The 24925-nt window shown below is 45.4% G+C and overlaps 2 protein-coding genes across 2 annotated transcripts; one reads left to right on the plus strand and one right to left on the minus strand.

Annotated features, from left to right (window-relative positions):
* Window positions 1-938: 938 nt before the first annotated feature.
* On the plus strand, window positions 939-7216 carry LOC108703937 (beta-2-microglobulin-like). Its single transcript, XM_018240244.2, has 4 exons — window positions 939-1095; window positions 4406-4681; window positions 5979-6004; window positions 6487-7216. Exons 1-3 carry the CDS (start codon window positions 1026-1028, stop codon window positions 5987-5989), a joined length of 357 nt encoding a protein of 118 aa, XP_018095733.1. The 5' UTR covers window positions 939-1025; the 3' UTR covers window positions 5990-6004; window positions 6487-7216.
* A 7377-nt stretch (window positions 7217-14593) lies between these two features.
* tnfrsf12a.L (tumor necrosis factor receptor superfamily member 12A L homeolog) lies at window positions 14594-24887 on the minus strand. Its single transcript, NM_001090171.1, is given in 5 exon segments — window positions 14594-15051; window positions 16331-16393; window positions 16682-16819; window positions 17770-17865; window positions 24552-24887. Coding segments are annotated over 4 exon segments (363 nt in total). The 5' UTR covers window positions 24628-24887; the 3' UTR covers window positions 14594-15051; window positions 16331-16340.
* Window positions 24888-24925: the final 38 nt, after the last annotated feature.

Below are 24925 nucleotides of genomic sequence, written 5' to 3' on the forward strand. Positions count from 1 at the left end.
GCAAATGCCAGAGGGGCTGCTATAAGTTCCCATTGAAAGTCAGTATTTAGTGGGCTGATGGGGCTGTCTGGGCCTCTATGTGGGCTGATTGGGTCTCAGAGTACCTGAAATGCCAGGGCCTGTTTTAATTCTCAGTCCGGACCTGCCTCTCCTATTCATATTCCAGTCTCTTATTCAAATCCTTGCATGGTTGCTAGGGGAATTTGGACCCTAGCAACCAGATTACTGAAATTACAAATTGGAGAGCTGCTGAATAAAAAGCTAAATAATTAAAACACCACAAATAATAAAAAATGAAAACCAATGGCAAATTTTATCAGAATATCAGTCAGTACGTGGTAGTAAAGGGAGTTGTTAGAATTGATACATAAGTTGCTAATATTCCCCATAGATCCTAGTGAGAAATGGAGCGACTAATGGAGCCAATTGTAACAGAACCTGCACTTGGATCACTGAGCTGCCAGACTCAAATACCAGACGCAGGAACATCGGTTTTGAAAAATGGTTTAAAAAAAACCCCAAAAAAAACCTGTTTTTCTGGTTGAGAATCTGAAACTAAAAAAAGTGTTTGGAAGTTGGTCTCCCCCTTTATCAGCCGTAAAACTGTTGCCTCTTTCTCTTTTCTCTATTTAAACTGCCATTTTATTGTCACGCAGCTGCTCTGAAGAGCAAGGGAGGCGGGGCCTGTAGAAACTGTCAGTTCTGCGCTGTCTGCCATGACTATATAATTATACACACACACACACAATAACACGTATATTTATGTTGCCCCACACGTGACACACTCAGCCCCCCACAAACAGCGGCAGGACCCGCCTCTTCTGACTGGGCGCAATTGCAGCAGCTGCACCATCTCAGTTACTTTCACTTTCGGTGGCCCCAACCTCCCGCACCGATATCTGCCTAGCGACTCGTGACGTCTGACTAATTCTAATTTCTGGTTGGCTGCAGTATGTGGATAGGCGCCTACAGCGAGTGGCACAAAGCAGAGCAGACAGAGTTGTGAGAAGGAGCTGAGAGACAACATGAAGATTGTGCTGGTCCTGCTGAGCCTGGGGCTCTCCCTGGCACTTACATGGGCAGAGAGTAACATCAGTGAGTATTATGTCTCCCATTGTCTCATGTGCTGGAGTGCAAGCTCTTGGGTACAGCCTGGCTATAGATACTTCCCTGGTCTGAGCACAGGATATTAGTCAATGACATTAATAGGCTGGGGATAAAGTGTCAGCTCATGGGGTGTAGGAGAGCTGGGAGGGACCAATGATAGACTGGGGGGGGGGGAGGCACTGACTGATTATCACTGTTACTGTATAATAATAATAATCAATACTTTATTCCTGAACTCCCTGAACCGTCTATTTACACAACTGTACAAGCTCCCAGGCTGGGGAATAGAGTGCAAGCTGTCAGGACAAGGCCTGTGTATCCCCCTCCCCTTATTATACGACTACCCAGGGCCTTGGTTTCTATAGGAGTCTTCATTGCAGGGAGTTTCCCAGAAATCACACGGGAACATTTACTTTCTCTTTTGCACAATTAGTAACTGCGCCTGTCACTGGGGAGGGAGATAATAATGGGAGATGGGCCAGAGCAGGAATGTCCCGGCCTCTTTTACAATTTACATCGGCCTCCGTCATGAAATTAATACTAATGAAGCCCCCCAGCACAGTGCGATCAGGAATCACATAGCAATAATATTTGTAATAGACACGTACTGACACATAGTGACGCCATATTTCTTTACTGTTCTGTCTATTGCACCTTCAGCCCTAAAGAAGAATGCGAAAATAGTGCGTCACTACGTGTCTATTACTAACACTTCAGCTCACAGGCAGCAGTATAGACCAAGTGGCAGATCATTTCACTATTGTGCCCAAATATTACTGCTACGATTACTAGTCGATTCCTGTAATTTAATCTTAATGATTCAAAGAATGTCGGGCTGGATGGTCGGCCCCCACACATTTTCACCTCACCAAAGCTGGCCCTCGTTGCAAAAAGCTTGGGCACCCCTGGGCCAGAGGGTCTGTCTTATTAACTCCTCTACTTTACTGACTCTTCTACTCACCCACCCTCACCCTGTCTCTTTTACTCACCCGTCATCACCCTGTCTCTTTTACTCACCCGCCATCACCCCGACTTTTCTACTCACCCACCCTCACCCTGTCTCTTTTACTCACCCACCCTCACCCGTCTCTTCTACTTTACTGACTCTTTTACTCACCCACCCTCACCTGACTCTTTTACTCACCCACCCTCACCCTGACTCTTCTACTCACCCACCCTCACCCTGACTCTTCTACTCACCCACCCACACCTGACTCTTCTACTTAACTGACTCTTTTTACTCACCAACCCTCATCTGACTCTTCTACTCACTCACCCTCACCCTGACTCTTCTACTCACCAGCCCTCACCCTGACTCTTCTACTCACCCTAATTCTTCTACTCACCCACCCTCATCCTGACTCTTCTACTTACGAGCCCTCACCCTGACTCTTCTACTCACCCCGACTCTTCTACTTTACTGACTCTTTTACTCATCCACCCTCATCATGACGCTTATACTTTACTGACTGTTGTATCACAATTGGTTTATTGTAGCTAATGATGACTGATCTAATTACCCAGCCCCAGCTCTGTTTCCAAAAACTCACCGGCCTGGGCTCCTTTCTTGTCACTGCCATCTGTGCCAGGCCAGTTGAGAAGTACTTGCCTAGAGTATTAGTTACCAATCAGGGTCACTAGGGGGTGGCTCAGTTGGTGTCAGGTTAAAGTGGGGGCAGAAGGTCCATTCATGGGGCACCAAACTGTCTCTTGCTAAGTAATATGTTTCTGACAAATACAAACAGTGATTGTCCATGTCCCTATGTGGGGCAAACTCTTCCGGTCCATTTGCTTCTTATCATCTATAAAATCCATCTGCCGTTTGTATCTATGTGCCCCTAACAAGGAGCGTAGCCTCTAACCACAGGGCCTGTAATGGGAAAGGAGGTGAGGGAAGATACAGATGAGAGCACTGCAGAAGGAATTCATTCCCCTAAATCCGTGGGTGCACCTGTGAGTGCCCTGCCCGGGGATCTGTCAGTTTCCCATTGGAATTATCCTGCCTGTCATTGTCCCAGTAGCCTCCTGCCAAGCTGTACTCAATGGTGCCAGTTACCTGCACAGGGTCAGAGGCCTGTGCCCTCCTTCACACTGGGTACAATATACTGTGCCACACTGGTGCCACCAACGGAGATTTACTGTACACTGTGCGGCTCATTTATAAACACTGGGCAAATTCTCACCTGGGCAGTAACCCATGGCAACCATGTACCCATGGCAACCAATCAAATGTTTGCTCTGAATTTGGATGGAAAATAACTTTGTTTACTTGTAGAGTTCACTGCCATCCCTGGTGCCATAGTAAAGTACATGCTGAAAAGGACCCCCACTGCCCCAAATATTTATTTCTGTAGTTGCTGTTTTACTTTGGCAGCTCCACCCGTCTTGTTAGATCTGCCCTGGTACAGACAGTTGCTATAGACAGTTATATCTGGTACAGACAGTTGCTATAGACAGTTATATCTGGTACAGACAGTTGCTATAGACAGTTATATCTGGTACAGACAGTTGCTATAGACAGTTATATCTGGTACAGACAGTTGCTATAGACAGTTATATCTGGTACAGACAGTTGCTATAGACAGTTATATCTGGTACAGACAGTTGCTATAGACAGTTATATCTGGTACAGACAGTTGTTATATACAGTTATATCTGGTACAGACAATAAAGGGCACAATTGCTATAGACAGAAGCTCGTTCCCTGTAGACCAGAGTAAGGTCCATTCTAGTGGTGCCAATGCAGCGGGTGTAAGTACTGGAGTGCCAGGCTTTCCCTATACAGAGGATACCCACATGCCACCCACCCCCTGTCCCCTTCTGTCCCCTCTCTGCCCATTGCTGGATACAGAGTGAAGTGCAGTTCCTCTGCTCCTCTGGGTGCAAGAAGTGGGGAAATGAGCCCCCTAATAATTCTTTATTTTCCACAAGAGATGAGCCAATTACTCATACCTCTGCTGAACTCTTCTCTCACAAATTCCGCCAACTGTCTGTTCTAACTGCCACCCTATTGTTTCCTGCAGGGGAGGGGCAGACCTCATGCAGTTCTCTCCTTGCTGTCCTATCAGTCGCCATAGAAACTGCAGCAATCTGCAACTCCCAGCTTCACTTTGGCTCTTGATGGATGCTGGGAGTTGTAGTATTTAGCCCCAGAACCCCAAACCACTAACAGCTCTGCTCACTCAGAGACTCTGAGACTGGGCCTCACTTCTGAAAAAACCCACTCCACCTTTTTCATGTGAACCCCCCCCATCCCAGGTCTTAGGACTTAGGTGCTTCTTTCTCTGCCCCCCCTCAGGTCCCCCGGTGGTCAAGGTTTACACTGCGGAACCAGTGGACTTTGGTAAAACTAATGAGGTGATTTGTTACGTGTACAACTATCACCCTCCTCGTCTGGAGATGAGACTGGAGAAGAACGGAGTAGAGATCCCCGACTGCAAACAGACCGACCCCTCATTCCAACACAACTGGAAATATTACACCATGAAGAGTACCCACGTGCACATCGACAAGGGGGATAAAGTGGAATGTGTGGTCTCCCACAATGGGAACCCCTCCAAGAAGTACAGACTGGGTAAGGGTGGTCTTCATTCAGCAACAATACAGAGCAGTGTGGGGATGAGTAAGAGGAATATCAGGGGCACAGGGTATGTGAGTGGGAGGAGCAGAGGAATATCAGGCACAGGGTATGTGAGTGGGAGGAGCAGAGGAATATCAGGGGTACAGGGTATGTGAGTGGGAGGAGCAGAGGAATATCAGGGGCACAGGGTATGTGAGTGGGAGGAGCAGAGGAATATCAGGGGCACAGGGTATGTGAGTGGGAGGAGCAGAGGAATATCGGGCACAGGGTATGTGAGTGGGAGGAGCAGAGGAATATCAGGGTACAGGGTATGTGAGTGGGAGGAGCAGAGGAATATCGGGCACAGGGTATGTGAGTGGGAGGAGCAGAGGAATATCAGGGGTACAGGGTATGTGAGTGGGAGGAGCAGAGGAATATCGGGCACAGGGTATGTGAGTGGGAGGAGCAGAGGAATATCAGGGGCACAGGGTATGTGAGTGGGAGGAGCAGAGGAATATCGGGCACAGGGTATGTGAGTGGGAGGAGCAGAGGAATATCAGGGTACAGGGTATGTGAGTGGGAGGAGCAGAGGAATATCAGGGGTACAGGGTATGTGAGTGGGAGGAGCAGAGGAATATCGGGCACAGGGTATGTGAGTGGGAGGAGCAGAGGAATATCAGGGGCACAGGGTATGTGAGTGGGAGGAGCAGAGGAATATCGGGCACAGGGTATGTGAGTGGGAGGAGCAGAGGAATATCAGGGTACAGGGTATGTGAGTGGGAGGAGCAGAGGAATATCAGGGGCACAGGGTATGTGAGTGGGAGGAGCAGAGGAATATCGGGCACAGGGTATGTGAGTGGGAGGAGCAGAGGAATATCAGGGGCACAGGGTATGTGAGTGGGAGGAGCAGAGGAATATCGGGCACAGGGTATGTGAGTGGGAGGAGCAGAGGAATATCAGGGTACAGGGTATGTGAGTGGGAGGAGCAGAGGAATATCGGGCACAGGGTATGTGAGTGGGAGGAGCAGAGGAATATCAGGGGTACAGGGTATGTGAGTGGGAGGAGCAGAGGAATATCGGGCACAGGGTATGTGAGTGGGAGGAGCAGAGGAATATCAGGGGTACAGGGTATGTGAGTGGGAGGAGCAGAGGAATATCAGGGGCACAGGGTATGTGAGTGGGAGGAGCAGAGGAATATCAGGGGCACATGGTGCTTGAGTATATGAAGTGGAGGAACAGTTGTGGGAGGGGCAGGAGCTCAGTCTATCACTTTTATGTCTAACACTTTATACTTTTCTCTTTTCCTACACAGACATTTTCTGAGCCGCAGACTAAAAGGTGAGTGTGACATCAGTTCTCATTCCAGCTCTGGATTCCACATGTGGTGCATTACAGGGGCACATAAATAAATGAAGGACAGAGGATATTATTTGGGCAGATAAATAAATGAAGGACAGAGGATATTATTTGGGCAGATAAATAAATGAAGGACAGAGGATATTATTTGGGCAGATAAATAAATGATGGACAGAGGATATTATTTGGGCAGATAAATAAATGAAGGACAGATGATATTATTGGGGCAGATAAATAAATGAAGGACAGATGATATTATTGGGGCAGATAATGTTCATTATTGGTATCAGATAAAGGGAAAGTAACATATGAGACCAGATTTCCTGGCTCAATATTGTAATTAATTTGATCAGGTGAGTGGGGGAGGGGTTTAACTAGAAGTCGGTGGGTGGAGGGTTCCTGCTAGAGGTGGGCATTGGTCTGTACCCTGCAGTGCAATTAACCCTTCTTTCTCTTTTTTCCAGGCTGCAGCTGAAGAGGGGGATATTAATTCCAAACCAAAACCCCACTTCCCTTTCCTCTGCCTCCCATAATGATATATATTGCCACTGGGGGGGGGGTAACCCTTACAGGATCAGGGCGGAGTGTAAAGGGAATCTGCCCCGCCCCTAGATTTTGGCATCAAATATAACAGGTTCACTTTCCACTCTGCACCCCTTAGACCAGACTCAGTATAGAAACAGAGGTTTGCCCTCTTCCCCTTGCAATCTCTGTGTTATTTACACATACTCCAGGGTTCTTGTGTGTTACCCTCTGTAATTACCCCTGGGGCAGTTTATTCAGAACAATCTATAGATGTGCTTTTTAATTTTATATAACTGCAGATAACTAGGCTATAATGACCGCTTATTGATTGGCATGAGTGCACAGTGCTGCCCCCTAGTGGTGTAGCCACGCCCACCCACTTTCATCCAATCACTGATCTCTATACATACAGTAGGGTTTAATCTTTCACAGCTTAAATGCCATTAGAGCAGGGATATCCCAGCATGCATTGCTTTCTAGAGCCAGAGATGCAGGGGGTTGTAGTCCAACAAGAGCCACTTGTCAGCGGCAGCAGCAAGTTCATCCCTGTTTATAACAATGGCTTCTAATAAAAGAACTGAGCCTTTCCTTTTTCTGATTGGTGTGTGTGTGCTCTTATTGGGTGTTTATTTACAATTGTAATTGAATAAATTATCTTCTAAACTTTCATTCTGTGAGCCGTCTCCTTGCTGCGCACATTAAAGGGTAAGTTCACCCTGTTACTTTTCTCATTTACATCTGGGGGCACATTTATCAAGGGTCGAATTTCGAGGGTTAATAAACCCTCGAATTCGGCCCTCGACGTTAAATCCTTCTAATTCGAATATCAAATTCGAAGGATTTAGCGCGAATGCTTTGATCGAACGTTCAAAGTAAAATCTTTTGAATCGAACGATTTTAAGCGATCGTTCGAAAGGATTTTTATTCGATCAAAAAAATGGTAGAAAGTGCCGGGGAAGGTCCCCATAGGCTAACATTACACCTCGGTAGGTTTAAAGTGGCGAAGTATGTGGTCGAAGTGTTTTTTAAAGAGACAGTACTTCGACTATCGAAAAATCGCCTGGGGGTAGGCACACGGGCGACTTCGGAAAACTAAGCGATCCGTGTGCCTTCCCCCAGGCGATTTACATTTTACCGGGCGGAAGGCAGATCAGGGAGATTAGTCGCCGCCATGATGAGAAGATTTGTCACCTGGCGACTAATCTCCCCGAATCTGCTTGTGTGGCCAGACCCTAAAGAATGGAGTGAAGTATTACTGGTGATCCAGTCCAACCAATGAACAATTAGATCTCAACAGTGAGAAAACAAAAGCAAAGGTCTCATTGGTTGCTATGAGCAGCACCACTAGTAATGTTTCACCCCACTTTCTCTACACAGTATAATAAATAGGACCCTATGGGGTATATTTATCAAAAAGTGAAGTTAAAGGTCAAAATAGTGAAATTCCGCCACTCTATTCATTTCTGTGGGATATTTAAAAAAATAATTATCAATGGGTGAAAGGGGAAATTCATCCTTTCGTTCATACTTCTTTCAAAATCCCATAGAAATGAATGGAGAGTGGCGGAATTTCACTATGGCGATCTCGAACCTCACTTTTTGATAAATGTGCCCCCTTAGGGGCAAATTTACTTACCTCCGAAGTTGTGCCAGCGTTGGATTCGCCGCACTTTGACAGGTGTAGATGCGCCAGGGCTGCGCAAATTCACGAAGATCCAAAGTTGCGCACAAGTTACCGATTGTTTGCGAAGTTGCGCTAGTGATCTTACGTTCAGCGGTTCCAAGTTACGCTAGCGATCGGAAATTTGCATACGGCGTGCAGTTAAAGTACAATGGCCATAGTAACATAGTAAGTAAGGTTGAAAAAAGACACATGTCCATCGAGTTCAACCTTTTTTTTTTTTTTTTATTAACTACCTAACTGCCAGTTGATCCAGAGGAAGGCAAAAAACCCATCTGAAGCCTCTCCAATTTGCCTCAGAGGGGGAAAAATTCCTTCCTGACTCCAAAATGACAATCGGACCAGTCCCTGGATCAACTTGTACTATGAGCTATCTCCCATATCCCTGTATTCCCTCACTTGCTAAACACCATCCAACCCCTTCTTATACCTATCTAATGTATCAGCCTGTACCCCTGATTCACTTCCCAGCTCTCCCTGTAACACCCCTTTCCCTCCTCTAATCTCATTGGCTCCCTCCTGTCTGCTGGGAGGAGCTACTGGTGAATAAAGCATCCGACCCTTCCTTATACCTATCTAATGTATCAGCCTGTACCACTGATTCACTTCCCAGCTCTCCCTGTAACACCCCTTTCCCTCCTCTAATCTCATTGGCTCCCTCCTGTCTGCTGGGAGGAGCTACTGGTGAATAAAGCATCCGACCCTTCCTTATACCTATCTAATGTATCAGCCTGTACCACTGATTGACTTCCCAGCTCTCCCTGTAACACCCCTTTCCCTCCTCTAATCTCATTGGCTCCCTCCTGTCTGCTGGGAGGAGCTACTGGTGAATAAAGCATCCGACCCTTCCTTGTACCTATCTAATGTATCAGCCTGTACCCCTGATTCACTTCCCAGCTCTCCCTGTAACACCCCTTTCCCTCCGCTAATCTCATTGGCTCCCTCCTGTCTGCTGGGAGGAGCTACTGGTGAATAAAGCATCCGACCCTTCCTTGTACCTATCTAATGTATCAGCCTGTACCACTGATTCACTTCCCAGCTCTCCCTGTAACACCCCTTTCCCTCCTCTAATCTCATTGGCTCCCTCCTGTCTGCTGGGAGGAGCTACTGGTGAATAAAGCATCCGACCCTTCCTTGTACCTATCTAATGTATCAGCCTGTACCACTGATTCAGGGAGACAATTCCACATCTTCACAGCTCTCACTGTAACAAACCCCTTCCCAATATTTAGCTGGAACCTCTTTTCTTCTAATCGGAATGGGTGACCTTGTGTCAGCTGGAAAGACTTACTGGTAAATAAATCATTAGAGAGATTATTATATGATCCCCTTATATATTTATACATAGTTATCATATCACCCCTTAAGCACCTCTTCTCCAGCGTGAACATCCCCAATTTGGCCAGTCTTTCCTCATAGCTAAGATTTTCCCTTTACCAGTTTAGTTGCCCTTCTCTGTACCCTCTCTAATACAATAATGTCCTGTTTGAGTGATGGAGACAAAACTGTAGGGCATATTCTAGATGGGGCCTTACCAGTGCTCTATACAGTGGGACCCCCTCCTCCCGTGACTCTCTGCCCCATTTAATACAAGTCAAGACCTTATTTGCCCTTGATGCTGCTGACTGGCATTACTTGCTACAGACAAGTTTATCATCTACAAGGATTCCAAGGTCCTTTTCCATTATGGATTTGCCTAGTGCAGTCCCATTAAGGGTATAAGTGGATATTGTTACATCCCAGGTGCAGGACTTTACATTTATCAACATTGAATCTCATTTGCCACTTAGCTGCCCAGATTGCCAGTTAGTCAAGATCCTGTTGCAAGTGCCACATCCTGGATGGAATTAATTGGACTGATAGTTTTGTGTCATCTGCAAAACACTGATACATTACTTACAATACCCTCCCTAAGTCATTAATGAACAAGTTAAATAAAAGTGGCCCCAATACTGAGCCCTGGGGGACCCCACTAAGAACCTTACTCCAAGTAGAGAATGTCCCATTAACAACCACCCTCTGTACCCGATCCTGTAGCCAGTTTCCTATCCATGTGCCATATATGCAGCAGCAAATCCATTACACCACACAAGGCCAGGGAACCTTAATAAATGTATTCTAATACCCTACACATGTGCCCACAGTATAGTTTAGGTGCCATATGTTATCAAATGTAGGCACCTGTTAGTAAATCGGTGAAGTGGCAAAATTACATCACGCTGGCGTATTTTCTGTGTGATTGTGATGTTCTGCCAGCAGGGGGTGCTATGAGACCAGAAATCCTAAAGGGGTGGTTCACCTTCCAACACTTTTTTCAGTCCAGTTGGTTTCAGACAGTTCATCAGAAATAAAGACTTTTTCCAATTAGTTTCTATTCTCTATGGGTGACTGTTATACTAATATTGAAGTGTAAGTCTACTTTTTCACCTTTCTAAAGCAGCTCTGGGACGGGGGTCGCCGACCCTGTAAACTGTTCTAAATTAATACATTTGTTATGTTTGTCCCTGCTGAGCAGAATCTCTGGGTTTCATTACAGGCAGCTGTTAGACTTGATACAATAGTTACTGATACTCCAGAGATGCTGCTGAGAAATGGATCAACTAAATGTTGTAAAATTGTAACTGTTCAGAATCTGCACCTGAATTACTGAGCTGTCAGACTGAGACACCAGAGACACGAACAGTAACAATCTAAACACAACTCAACTGGAAAAGTGTTTGGAAGGTGAACGACCCCTTTAAGAGTGGGTTTTATCTGCATCTGTGATTCTGGCGACTTTACTCTAAAGTTCCACGAACTGCAGGTTGTCTGGTGATGTGGCCACAGGGGGAAGGTTTGTGGGACAGAATAACCAGTGTAATTCACTCTCACAGGATGTAATGAAACAAATGTGGTTCTTTCTACTGCAGCCTGTGACTTCCATGTGCTCCACAATTACTAATTCCACCAGCTCTTATAAATACGCTTGCCACCTCACCTCTTGTGGGCTAATGCCCCTACACTGCTGTCTCCTTTCTTTATTTCACAGGGGTGAACTCACAGTTCCCTGTATAACTCAGCCTGCAGCCTTGTGTCTTTATATGGTCACAGAACAACCCCTCAGTGACTTCTAATATCCTTATCATTTACAGTAGGGGGTACATTATCCCTTATAATACATGAGTGATACTCAGAGTTCCCTGTATAACTCAGCCTGCAGCCTTGTGTCTTTATATGGTCACAGAACAACCCCTCAGTGACTTCTAATATCCTTATCATTTACAGTAGGGGGTACATTATCCCTTATAATACATGAGTGATACTCAGAGTTCCCTGTATAACTCAGCCTGCAGCCTTGTGCCTTTATATGGTCACAGAACAACCCCTCAGTGACTTCTAATATCCTTATCATTTACAGTAGGGGGTACATTATCCCTTATAATACATGAGTGATACTCACAGTTCCCTGTATAACTCAGCCTGCAGCCTTGTGCCTTCATATGGTCACAGAACAACCCCTCAGTGACTTCTAATATCCTTATCATTTACAGTAGGGGGTACATTATCCCTTATAATACACGAGTGATACTCAGAGTTCCCTGTATAACTCAGCCTGCAGCCTTGTGCCTTTATATGGTCACAGAACAACCCCTCAGTGACTTCTAATATCCTTATCATTTACAGTAGGGGGTACATTATCCCTTATAATACATGAGTGATACTCAGAGTTCCCTGTATAACTCAGCCTGCAGCCTTGTGCCTTTATATGGTGACAGAACAACCCTCAGTGACTTCTAATATCCTTATCATTTACAGTAGGGGGTACATTATCCCTTATAATACATGAGTGATACTCAGAGTTCCCTGTATAACTCAGCCTGCAGCCTTCTGCCTTTATATGGTCACAGAACAACCCCTCAGTGACTTCTAATATCCTTATCATTTACAGTAGGGGGTACATTATCCCTTATAATACATGAGTGATACTCAGAGTTCCCTGTATAACTCAGCCTGCAGCCTTGTGCCTTTATATGGTCACAGAACAACCCCTCAGTGACTTCTAATATCCTTATCATTTACAGTAGGGGGTACATTATCCCTTATAATACATGAGTGATACTCAGAGTTCCCTGTATAACTCAGCCTGCAGCCTTGTGCCTTTATATGGTCACAGAACAACCCCTCAGTGACTTCTAATATCCTTATCATTTACAGTAGGGGGTACATTATCCCTTATAATACATGAGTGATACTCAGAGTTCCCTGTATAACTCAGCCTGCAGCCTTGTGCCTTTATATGGTCACAGAACAACCCCTCAGTGACTTCTAATATCCTTATCATTTACAGTAGGGGGTACATTATCCCTTATAATACAGGAGTGATACTCAGAGTTCCCTGTATAACTGCATACATTATTTGGAGGGAGCCCAGTATATGTTTTTGTGGGTGAGGCTGGGGGTGTTGACTGAAGCCCGAGGGGACAATACTGAGCAGTGAAATTCGGGGAATTCGGGGAAAGTCCTGTGACGTTGCTCATTGTAAGGAGACTATGGAATGTGTGACACAAGCAGTGGGGGAGGGGCTGGATTAATTTGGGCACTTCCTTGTGTGCAGGTAAATAGATACAAAGGTGAGGGGAGAGAAGGGAATAGGAGCTGCAGAGAAGAGAAGAACAGGGGCAGGAGCAGAGCTCTAGGGCTTGTAATGGTGCCGTACATTAATCTATATATTACACAAAAGCCATGAATATCTTGTAAATTATATCCTTTTAAACAGTGACTAGTGACATCATCAGTTATAAACGGTGAGTTCTGATGTCATTTCTGTCTCATGACTCACTAAAACGTGTGTATTATAATAAATAAAGTACCCCCAGTTGAAAAATATGAGGATATTAGAAGTAACCTCTGAGTTACCTGTATAAAAACACTTGGCCTTCGGCCTCGTACTTTTATATGATCATGAAACTCCTTGTGACTTATAATATCCTTATATTTTACAAGAGGGGGTACTTTATTCACTATATAAACCATTTCCACTTATCATGTCTCTTTCCTTGTCATGTAGATATTAATGTCTCATATACAGTATACATATACGGCCCTCACAGACACTCACAGAGACAGACACTCACAGACACAGATAATCACAGAGACAGACACTCACAGAGACAGACCCTTACAGAGACAGACACTCACAGAGACAGACACTCACAGAGACAGATCCATACAGAGTCAGACACTCACAGAGACAGACCCCTACAGACACAGACAATCACAGAGACAGACACTCACAGAGACAGACACTCACAGAGACAGATACTCACAGAGACAGACACTCACAGAGACAGACCCCTACAGAGACAGACACTCACAGAGACAGACACTTACAGAGACAGACCCCTACAGAGACAGACACTCACTGAGACAGACCCCTACAGAGACAGACACTCACAGAGACAAGACACTCACAGAGACAGACACTCACAGAGACAAACTCCTACAGAGACAGACACTCACTGAGACAGACACTCACAGAGACAAACCCCTACAGAGACAGACACTCACAGAGACAAACCCCTACAGAGACAGACACTCACAGAGACAGACACTCACAGAGACAGACACTCACAGAGACAAACCCCTACAGAGACAGACACTCACAGAGACAGACACTCACAGAGACAGACACTCACAGAGACAGACACTCACAGAGACAGACCCCTACAGACACTCACAGAGACAGACACTCACAGAGACAAACCCCTACAGAGACAGACACTCACAGAGACAGACACTCACAGAGACAGACCCCTACAGACACTCACAGAGACAGACACTCACAGAGACAAACCCCTACAGAGACAGACACTCACAGAGACAGACACTCACAGAGACAGACCCCTACAGACACTCACAGAGACAGACACTCACAGAGATAGACACTCACAGAGACAGACACTCACAGAGACAGACACTCACAGAGACAAACCCCTACAGAGACAGACACTCACAGAGACAGACACTCACAGAGACAAACCCCTACAGAGACAACACTCACAGAGACAGACACTCACAGAGACAGACATCTTCAGAGGGGCCCAGGTTGCACAGTGTCCTCTACCCACCCCCTCCCACCCGCACCCCCACTCACATCTCTCACATCACTCACATCTCTCACATCACTCACATCACTCACATCACTCACATCACTCACAGGCAGGAGAGCAGCTGAGGGTCTATACAAATACAGAGGCTCCAGTTGCAGCCACAGGGTCTGCTTCCTCTATAGTTACACCAGGGGCTGCCCCAGCAGTAACAGCAATTTTAATAATTATAATAATAACAATAATAATAATAATAATAAAGAAGACAAAGGAGACCAGTTGCTAAAAACCTCCCATGTTTATTCCTGTGGGCAGGGTTAAGGCACTTGCTGAAATGTTCTAACCGCTTTGATTGTGGTTCTGTTTCAGGGTGAAACTGTCACATTACGTGACCACATGGCAATTGTGCCCCCAGTGCTGCCAGGCAATAGATCCTTTCCATGGGAAGGTGGGGGTCTTGTCTGCAGTGGGGGTGGGGAAATTGGGGGTTTAACTGCAGAGGGGATGAGACATACGGCTCAGCAGCACATCTTCCATCTCTCTGGTACAAATACTGACAGTGGTCCCTGTGCCCAGCACAGCTCTATACACACATATATACTATATACACATACAGTAAATATATATATGTATATGGAATTTGTACACGTCTCCTCTATACAAATATTATATACATCATGTCCGGATAGCAGCTTCTTCTGGATTCAAGGGAGACAGGAGGGTCCTATAGCTGTGACCTGTGATGGGCAGAGAAAGAAGACATTGGCATTGCTTTATATTCTTTATTACTAAATTGCTTTATATTCTGTGTTACAACATGTCTCCCCAGTGTCCAGCCCAGGATCCTGACATGTTTAAGGACCATCACAGGTGTGTTTGTGCACAAGTCCAATTTAGCCAGAAGCAACCAATCAGCAGTAGATAGAAAATAAAAGCAAAGCCTTGATTGGCTGCCACTGACAACTGCACCTCGGCAATTTAGCACCTACGTTTATTATTAAACCTTAATCTATCTCTGGGATGTCTCCTTATTGTATAGCAACATCTCTCTGGCATCTCTCCATATTACCTACCTGCAGAGCATATCCCCAGATTACAAATTTGCAGAGCATATCTCCATATTGCAAGCATGCAGAGCATATGCCCAGATTACAAATTTACAGAGCATATCTCCATAGTGCATGCCTGCAGTGCATATCCCCAGATTACAAACTTGCAGAGCATATCGCCATATTACCTGCCTGCAGAGCATATCCCCAGATTACAAATTTGCAGAGCATATCGCCATATTACCTGCCTGCAGAGCATTTCCCCAGATTACAAACTTGCAGAGCATATCGCCATATTACCTGCCTGCAGAGCATATCCCCAGATTACAAATTTGCAGAGCATATCTCCATATTGCATGCCTGCAGAGCATATCCCCAGATTACAAATTTACAGAGCATATCTCCATATTACATGCCTGCAGAGCATATCCCCAGATTACAAATTTACAGAGCATATCTCCATATTACATGCCTGCAGAGCATATCCCCAGATTACAAATTTGCAGAGCATATCTCCATTTCGCATGCCTGCAGAGCATCTCCCCAGATAACACAATTGCAGAGCATATGTCCATATCACATGCCTGCAGAGCATATCCCCAAATTACAAACTTGCAGAGCATATCTCCATATTGCATGCCTGCAGAGCATATCCCCAGATTACAAATTTACAGAGCATATCTCCATATTACATGCCTGCAGAGCATATCCCCAGATTACAAATTTACAGAGCATATCTCCATATTACATGCCTGCAGAGCATATCCCCAGATTACAAATTTGCAGAGCATATCTCCATTTCGCATGCCTGCAGAGCATCTCTCCAGATAACACAATTGCAGAGCATATGTCCATATCACATGCCTGCAGAGCATATCCCCAAATTACAAACTTGCAGAGCATATCTCCATATTGCATGCCTGCAGAGCATATCTCTGATGTTACATACAAACCCTGCAGTTCTCACCTCTCAGTGTTCAGTGTATGAGCAGAGCTTCTGCAGAATGGCTTCCGGTCTCCTCTATGGGAGCTGAGGAGAAGCAAGAGAAATCCATTACAGTTTATTAATATCCCCCCCAGGTCCGGACTGAGAATTAAAATAGGCCCTGGCATTTCTGGTACACAGAGGCCTAATCAACCCACACAGAGGCCCAAACAGCTCCCACCAGCCCACTAAATACTGACTTTCTATGGGACCTTATAGCAGCCCCTCTGGCATTTGCCAGAACCCACAGATTGCCAGTCCGGGCCTGATCCCCCCATAACTATATCCCAGCAGAGGCGGCACCCCAACACAACTCCCGACCCAACAACTTACTAGTGAACTTGCTTTTCCTGCGGCAGTGAGTCAGATACACGGTGAGGCTCAGGATTACGATTATAAAAAACACCCCTCCGGCTGAAAATCCAATGACCCAAATCCAAGGGAAATCAGGCTGTTCAGTTTTCGAGGGACCTGGGAAATAAAGGGGAAATAGCACTTGTTAGAGCTCTTGATGGCTTTCTCACAGCGTTGGCCTAGAGGTTGAGTGATCAGCCTTTAATGTGGGACCTCATGCTGAGAACCCTGGTTTGATTCCCTACGGCAACTCCTTGAGACCTTAGACAAATGATATCTAGTATAAGTAATTCTAAAACAACTGGACTTGCTGAGTAATCATTGGAGCTGTTTCACTACTCATCCGAGCAGCTTCTTCAGTTCAACTGACTGGTATGGGAAGTCCTTGGCATATAAACTCTTCCACCAGCTGTTTTAGAATTACTTCTACTAGATATACCATGACCTGGATCAATGAAAATCTTCTAGACTCCTGGTTTCCCAGCATGCTTAGTGCACAGTAATGGCTCTCTGTAAACTACAGAGTCTCACAGGATTAAATTGCTATATACATAATATATATACATATATATATATATATGATTCTCTTTCCTGTCTCTGCCACTGGTACCATAAAGAAGAAACTGTCTCCTATTAGGTAGTGCTCCTACTATATGACTTTCTCACAAGACCCATGTAGGGCCATGAGTGTAACTATTAGTATTCCCTAAGCTGGTTGTGCCCTCTAGGAGTCAGCAACTGCCTTGAAGGATTATTGTGACAGGTGACATGCCTCATGGTGACAGGTCCTTTGGCAAAATAACTTGTCTGGGGCCACATGTTCAACCATCAGCAACTGGAGGCTACAGGTGAGAAAGCTACCAAGTATCTGTCTATTACAGCCCAGAACAGAGTATCTCTCTGCTTTGCTACAGGTGTTACAGGGGGCACAGGGCAATCACCCTCTTTTTAGCCCCTAGCTTAGTAAATCAACCCCAGCAAGTTCAGAACTCTCAATACTATCCCTGATGCCATGCTACACACTCTCTTAGGCTGGGCTGTCTCTTTTTATCTGGACAGTCTCTTACAGTTCTGGCAGAAGTCGCTCTTTTCGGAGTTCTTGCACACGCTGCATTCCATGCACTTCCCCAGATCTTGGCTGTAGGCACGTCCCTCTGGGCATTCTGGGAAAGAGACAGAGACAGGGCGTCGGTATCACTATACAGCACATACTGTAGATGTCACAGGGCTGAGATACTTTCTATTGCTATACGCTGGCAGATGCCCAGTGCCGTGACATCAGTTTATTTATAAGTGTCACATGTTAGTTAGTGATGTCACCGGACACTTTGGGCTGATGATGTCACATGCCAAGTGTGTGGGGAGACAGGTGAGATATATATAAATATATACAGGGCTTGTGGGGGCACCCGGTGCTGCAGTCAGCGGTAATTAGGCCTGGGTGGGGGGGGGGGTCATGTAACCAACGCGCTTGTTTGTTTGTAGTCCCCATGCTGACGCTCATATTGCACAGTAACACACACTGCCCTCATATAAAGGCAACACAAACCTGTTCTTTCTTTCTTTGTTTTTGTTTTGCCCCAGTTACAGAGAACAAAGGTTATTTATAACCAGCAGCCGGGGAAACACATTTTCCTGCACTTTTATACAAACACCTAAAAATAACCAAAGACATAAAGCAATTCCTATTGTTCCAATACAAAGGTATGTGCCCGGCACTCAGTATAAAGGCGCCTCGGATTTCAGCCGACTCCCTGTAACAACGACACCATGCTACAGTATAGCCCGACTGCACCCCAAATAGCAGCCATCTCTTATTATCCTGTATCAGATTTGTTACTATATCAATGTCCTCTTGATAAAGGGGGAGTCCCACTGTCTAAATTCAAAGTCTGCGCAGGTCAGTGCCCCAAACAAATTAGTAGATATATTCTCTGCAAATGTATTTTCTTGACCACTAGAGGGCTCTGTTTCACTAGTGTCTTTAGATGAGTTTTCCTCAGCAGAGCAATCATGGCTGCAGCACAATACTCTATCCGTCCATACTCTCCCCATCTAAAGGGTTAACTCAGTATGTATTTTGGCACCAGGGTTAGTTTATAAAGCAGTAGCCTTGTATATAAATCATTAGGGAGCAGATCCCATGTATTACGCTGATCATGTTCAGCCGGCACATAGCGATGCCATGACTTCAGCCCAAATGTCAGCTCTACCTGCCAAGTTCAGGTTGTGATATTTACATATTAAACTCAACAAGTGACCTCATGGCATCTGCATTATCCCATCACTGGGGAGGGGCTTGTTAGACTGAGGGGAGGGACTACATTTGAGAAATGACTCCTATGCAGCCTGTGCCAGGGCAGGTTAATGTTCTATAAATGCGCAGGACTCTGTAACTGTCACCTGATCCTGTTCCAATAGGGGGAAATACTGCAGCCTCTCCTGGCAGATAGTGGGGCTCCACAAAGCAGAAATTATATGTAGGGAGTGGGAAATAACAGGTAGTGGCCACCCTGGTGCCATTTAGATATATAATACATTATATCATTATAATCGGAGCTTATTGATGTCATTTCTGTTACGGGAATCACTGAAAATTATTATAACAAATAATGTAACCCCTTTTGTAAAATACAAAGACGTTAGAAGTCACCTCGGAGCTCTATAACTAGGGATGCACCGAATCCACTATTTTGGATTCGGCCGAACCCCCGAATCCTTTGTGAAAGATTCCGCCGAATACCGAATCCGAACCCTAATTTACAGATGCAAATTAGAGGTGGAAAGGGGAAATTTTTTTTACTTCCTTGTTTTGTGACGAAAAGTCACACGATTTCCCTCCGCACCCCTAATTTGCATATGCAAAATAGGATTCAGATTCGGTTCGGCCAGCAGAAGGATTCGGCCGAATCCGAATCCTGCTGAAAAAGGCCAAATCCCGAACCGAATCCTGGATTCGGTGCATCCCTATCTTTAACCTGCACAAAAGCCCTTCGTCTTCAGCCTCGTACCTTTATACAGGTATGGGATCCATTATCCAGAAACACGTTATCTAGAAATTCCGAATTTCGGGAAGGCTGTCTGCCATAGACTCCGTTTTATCCAAATAATGCAAATTATTTTGAAAAAAATATTTCCTTTTTCTATGTAATAATAAAACAGTAGCTGGTACTTGATCCCAACTAAGATATAATTAATCCTTATTGGAAGCAAAACCAGCCTATTGGGTTTATTTAATTTTGACATGATTTTCTATTAGCATGAGGATCCAAATGACAGAAAGACCCTCTATCTGGAAATCCACAGGCCCCGAGTATTCTGAATAACAGGTCCCATTCCTGTAGGGTCCTGGAACTCCTTCTTGACTTATAATATTCTTACATTTTAAAATATAATATATTATTCACTATATATACTTTGACTCCTTAAATTCCCAGTGGCCCCTAGTAAATCCATGAAAGGGCACATGAAATATTTACACATTTACATGATTGTTACATGAGTAATAATACCAATAAATAATGGTATGATGGATCCAGCGGTCAATAACTCTATGCAGCTTATTGTTTGCACTGGGCACCACAGGGATCCCAATGGAATTAATCCCTCAGCCTCCTTCTTTAATAAGAATGTTTTAACCTTTAATAGGTGAATGTGGTATATGTGCCATGTACCGGCACCAACATTAAATTGCAAGCTCTGTTGGTCTTTTCTGAAAGATTCTATAACCATTAATGCTCTATATATAAATAATGGTGAGAGCAGCTGTCAGGACTCCTCTCTTGCCTCTCCCTCCTGCCTCTCCAGGGTCCCTCTCAGTGTCTCATGTCTCTCCCTCTGTCTCAGTCTGTGCCCTGCAGTCTCTTTCAGTTCCCAGTGCTTCCCACTCACTCACATACCAACCTGAGGACTCACTGGGCAGTGACGTATGAGGGATTGGGAAAGGGGAGTCATGCAGGGGACAGAGACGGGGTGTTAGGAAGGAGGGTGGGAAGAGGGAGCTGTGTATTTGGCAGAGAGAAAGCCAGAGGCAGATCTCAGTAGATACATTTATTTTATAAAGTAATAATACATTAGGGCATTATTAGAGGATTCATCCCCCTCTTGCTTATGCCCACTGTGCCCCCCCTGGCTGCGTCTCAGCCCTTCCCCCCAACTCCTCTATGGGCACAGCTTCCGCCCCTCCTGCTCCCCAGTGAGTCACACACAGGCCTCATATTTGGGAGGTGAGATCAGGAGCTAAACTTGGAAGAGCCATGAGGTGGGGGGCGAGGGGGGATCACCCTCTTTGCACCTTCTGCATTCTTTGTAGGAACCCCATTGTAGAGGTGAAATTCAGTTTTAGTTACTTGGCAGTTTGGATGTGGATCATGTAAATAAGTATAAAGCAGATAAGGGACTGAATGGCAAACTGATGAAAGGAATGAAGTCATTTGGCCGTGTATCAGCTGCCTGCATTTAACTATAAATAAAGTTCTGTAGAACAGCTGGAGGGCCACAGCTCTAATGTCTATAGCAGAACTGTACGCTACTCCCTATAACCATGTTACATATTGGGCAGCACCATTATATTGACAATTACAAGAGCTCCCCCTTCTCGTGGTGTCCCCGTATATGGAGCACAGAGCCAGAAAGATTATAAAACTGGCCATTGACGCAAACATTTCATCGTACGCGTCCCATCATTTTTCGTGAGAGGCGATCGGTCGTTTAGATGATCGGACAGGTTAAAAGATTTGTTGGCTGCCGATAATATCTATTGCTGATGTGAAGATATCAGTGGGAGACTGTCACTAGCTTTGTCGGACATAACTTTCGTACGATTGCTGTAGGGGCAGAACATCGGCTCATCTGTTTCTTTTACTACTTTATTTGATCTGATTGGTTAGTGGCAGGTCGGGAGATGGCACCGAACATGAAGGTAAATCTATGGCCTCCTCTAGTCTCAGTACTGCAGTACTTAAAAACTCCCTTAGCTGCTGCTGCTCCAGGTTTTACACTAAGCTCATTTACTATATTGACCACAGGTTGGACAGTGACCAAGGTAGCAACTGTAGGGGGTCAAGGAGTTACAGCTGTAGGCGGAGCTAGTTTTTAAGTTGGGCAGAAAGAATATACTAGAACCAGAGGGGAATTTGGCAATTTTAGACAGAATTATAAAGCACAAAAGCTGTGTTCTCCAGACTGGCCCTATGGGGCCCTATAGTTTCTGGGGCCCCAAAACTGATATTGAATAATCAGTATTACAAAGAGGGGGCTTCTATATAAATATATATATATTTCACTAGTATTAGACTGGTGAATATAAAACTCCAGGGAAATATGGGTGTTTCTGCAGCAGGTAAGGCTGTAGTTGTGTACCCGCTTAGGAAAAGCTGGAAAATGGGTCCCTGGAATGAACGGAGAAGAGACCAGGGTGGGCTTCTATTCCTTGCTCCATTAGGTGTTTTGCAGCTGCCTAAGCCAGAGGTAGTTAAGTAATTGGCTACAGATGAGTTGTAGTTAAAAAGAGATGTGGGACAATTTCTCAGAGCTCTTACCTCTGGATACCTCTTGGAGCTGGAGTTGGATGAGGTCCGTGGACACCTCCAAGTGCAGAAAGGTGATGTGCTTATGTGCAGTTGGGAAAATAGTGTGATTCCCCCTGTGTTGGAGAGAGCTCCAAAAGGACTGGAGAGGAAGAGAGAAACCCCTGCCAGGAGACTGAGTGTCTTGAGTGAGCCCCAGAAAGGATTCTGGGACTTGTGTCCTGAGGAAAGCCAATGAGGGCTAAAACCATGAGTTATGGGAACACTAGTGAGGGTGTGAAAGTGGGGCTGGTTATGCTAATGTGATTCCTTTTGTAAAGCCAGTGGGCTGAAGATTTGTTTTTAATATTAAAAGTCTCCATATATATATATATAATCCACGTGGTAGCCAGCACTCACGAATAACGGTTTAAGTTGCCTGGATGCATTATCAAAAATTCAATAAGTAACCAGCAAAGAGGATCCACACTCACAGGTCTTATATAAATCTAAAAAAAAAATTTATTGCTGTATGAGAGACTATAGATATCCTTGAAAAAGAGCACAGTTGGTGTTCGAAACATCTGATTTTTTTTCAATAAATCTTGATTTTTTCACAAGTATTCCCATGCGGTACTATGTCACTTTATTTACCTTATTTACTAGCACCCTGGCAAGTTGCTAAATACGTTTAGGGTGTGCTCCTCCATGTGTTTTTCTATATATATATATATATATATATATATATATATATATATATATATATATATATATACATACATACAAGTATAGAGACTATGGAGTGCAAAATATATGGCTGTGCCTTTAACAGATCAAGTGGCGCATTCCTTTCGGAAACGTATCACCCCTCTGCAACCAATCACAGAGGAGAAGGGGCGGGAAAATTCCAACTATGTGTGCTCAGTTATTCATTCATAAAAAAGGGGGCATACAAAGAGACTGCAGAGCCTCCCACCCCAGACTGTAGAGCATTAGAGCATCTCATCCCCCACAAACTAATTTTTGAATAGATAGTTAGCTCCCAATCCCATCCGTATATAAATGATGATACTATATTTACAATCTCTCTCTCTCTAAACATACAATAGCTGTATATGTGACAGGGCTATGGCCACAATTGGTGTTGCGGTGCCATCGAGATGTACAATGCCAGAAACAAGGGCACTTGTACTTAGGTTGGCCATACAGTGAATGGTTGTTGTGTAACACCAGAGATGAATGAATTCTGTCTGAGGGACTGTACCCACCGGCACGCGCTTACTTGCTGAATCCAAACAGATCTGCCTAGCATATGGGAAACCAATAGATCTGTGCCAGTGATCTGCTACTGGGATCTGCTGCTGTCCAGCTGAAGATCTACTGGGAGATCAAGATCTACCCTTTGGGTACCCCTAGTATAATTTATGTGTGACCCCTAAGATCCAGGGCTCCCCTCCCTCAAAGTGTCTTCTGCTGCCCTCCCCTCGCTGACATCACACTTATTTCATCACATTTTTCTCTTCCTTCTTCCTCTTATTGCAACACCGGCTTTTATTCTGTTTGGATTTTCCCATTCCCTCCTCCCCTCTCACTTCCAAATATATCTCCCTCCCCTAGTGCCACCCCCACGGAAACAACCCCCCCATACCAGTCTCCCCAGCCCCTTCATTACAGCCCCTCATTTGCCCCGACCCCATTGCACACAGTCTCTCTTGTACCAGTGCCACCTGTAGTCAAGCTTTCTTTGCCCCAGTGGTGTCCCATGCTCACACTTTCTGAACCCCCATGATCACAGATTCTATGGTACCAGTAACCCACATGTTTACAGGGTCTGTTCCCCTAGTGATGCCCCCCAGGCCCGGATTGGCAATCTGTGAGTTCTGGCAAATGCCAGAGGGGCTGCTGTAAGATGCCATAGACAGTGACTGTGGAGTGGGCTGGTGGGGGGCTGCTTGGGCCTCTGTGTACTTGAAATGCCAGGGCCTATTTTTACTCCAAGTCCAGACCTGATGCCCCCCATGCTCAGTTTCTGTGCCCCAATAATGCCCCCATGCTCAGTTTCTGTGCCCCAGTAATGCCCCCCATGCTCAGTTTCTGTGCCCCAGTAATGCCCCCCATGCTCAGTTTCTGTGCCCGTGATGCCCCCCATGCTCAGATTGTGCCCCAGTGATTCCCCAGTGTTGACCCCCATGCTCAGAGTTTCTTCCCCCAGTTTGCCCTCCATGCACACAGTTTTGCGCCCCAGTAATACCCCCCATGCTCAGTGATTCCCCAGGGTTGCCCCCCATGCTCAGTTTTTGTGCCCCAGTAATACCCCCATGACTGACAGAATTGGTTCTTACCTCCCTGAGAGGCGGCCGAGCTGAGGACAAGCAGGAGCAATGGGACAAATGTCCGCAGCAAGTTCCTTGGTGTCATTCTGTCTGTCCCTCAGATGGAATAATTGAAAGTGATGAGATTCTCTGGGATCCTGGTCCTGCCTGGGGCAATTCAGACGAGATTCAACTGGGGCAACTACTGCTTCTTCCTAGTTGCCACGTGTAGGGGCAAATGGTGGGATCTTATTGCCAGCCTGGCCCTGGCTCTGTCTCTCTCTGTCTTATTCCCTCTCTTGCTCCCAAGGAATAAATGAGTCACTGTCTCCCTAATCCTGGCACTGACAGTCTCTGTGTGTGTCTGTCTCTCCTTGTCTGAAGGAATGAATGAGTCACAGGCT

Source organism: Xenopus laevis, chromosome 9_10L, assembly GCF_017654675.1.
Source record: "Xenopus laevis strain J_2021 chromosome 9_10L, Xenopus_laevis_v10.1, whole genome shotgun sequence".
Taxonomy (NCBI): domain Eukaryota; kingdom Metazoa; phylum Chordata; class Amphibia; order Anura; family Pipidae; genus Xenopus; species Xenopus laevis.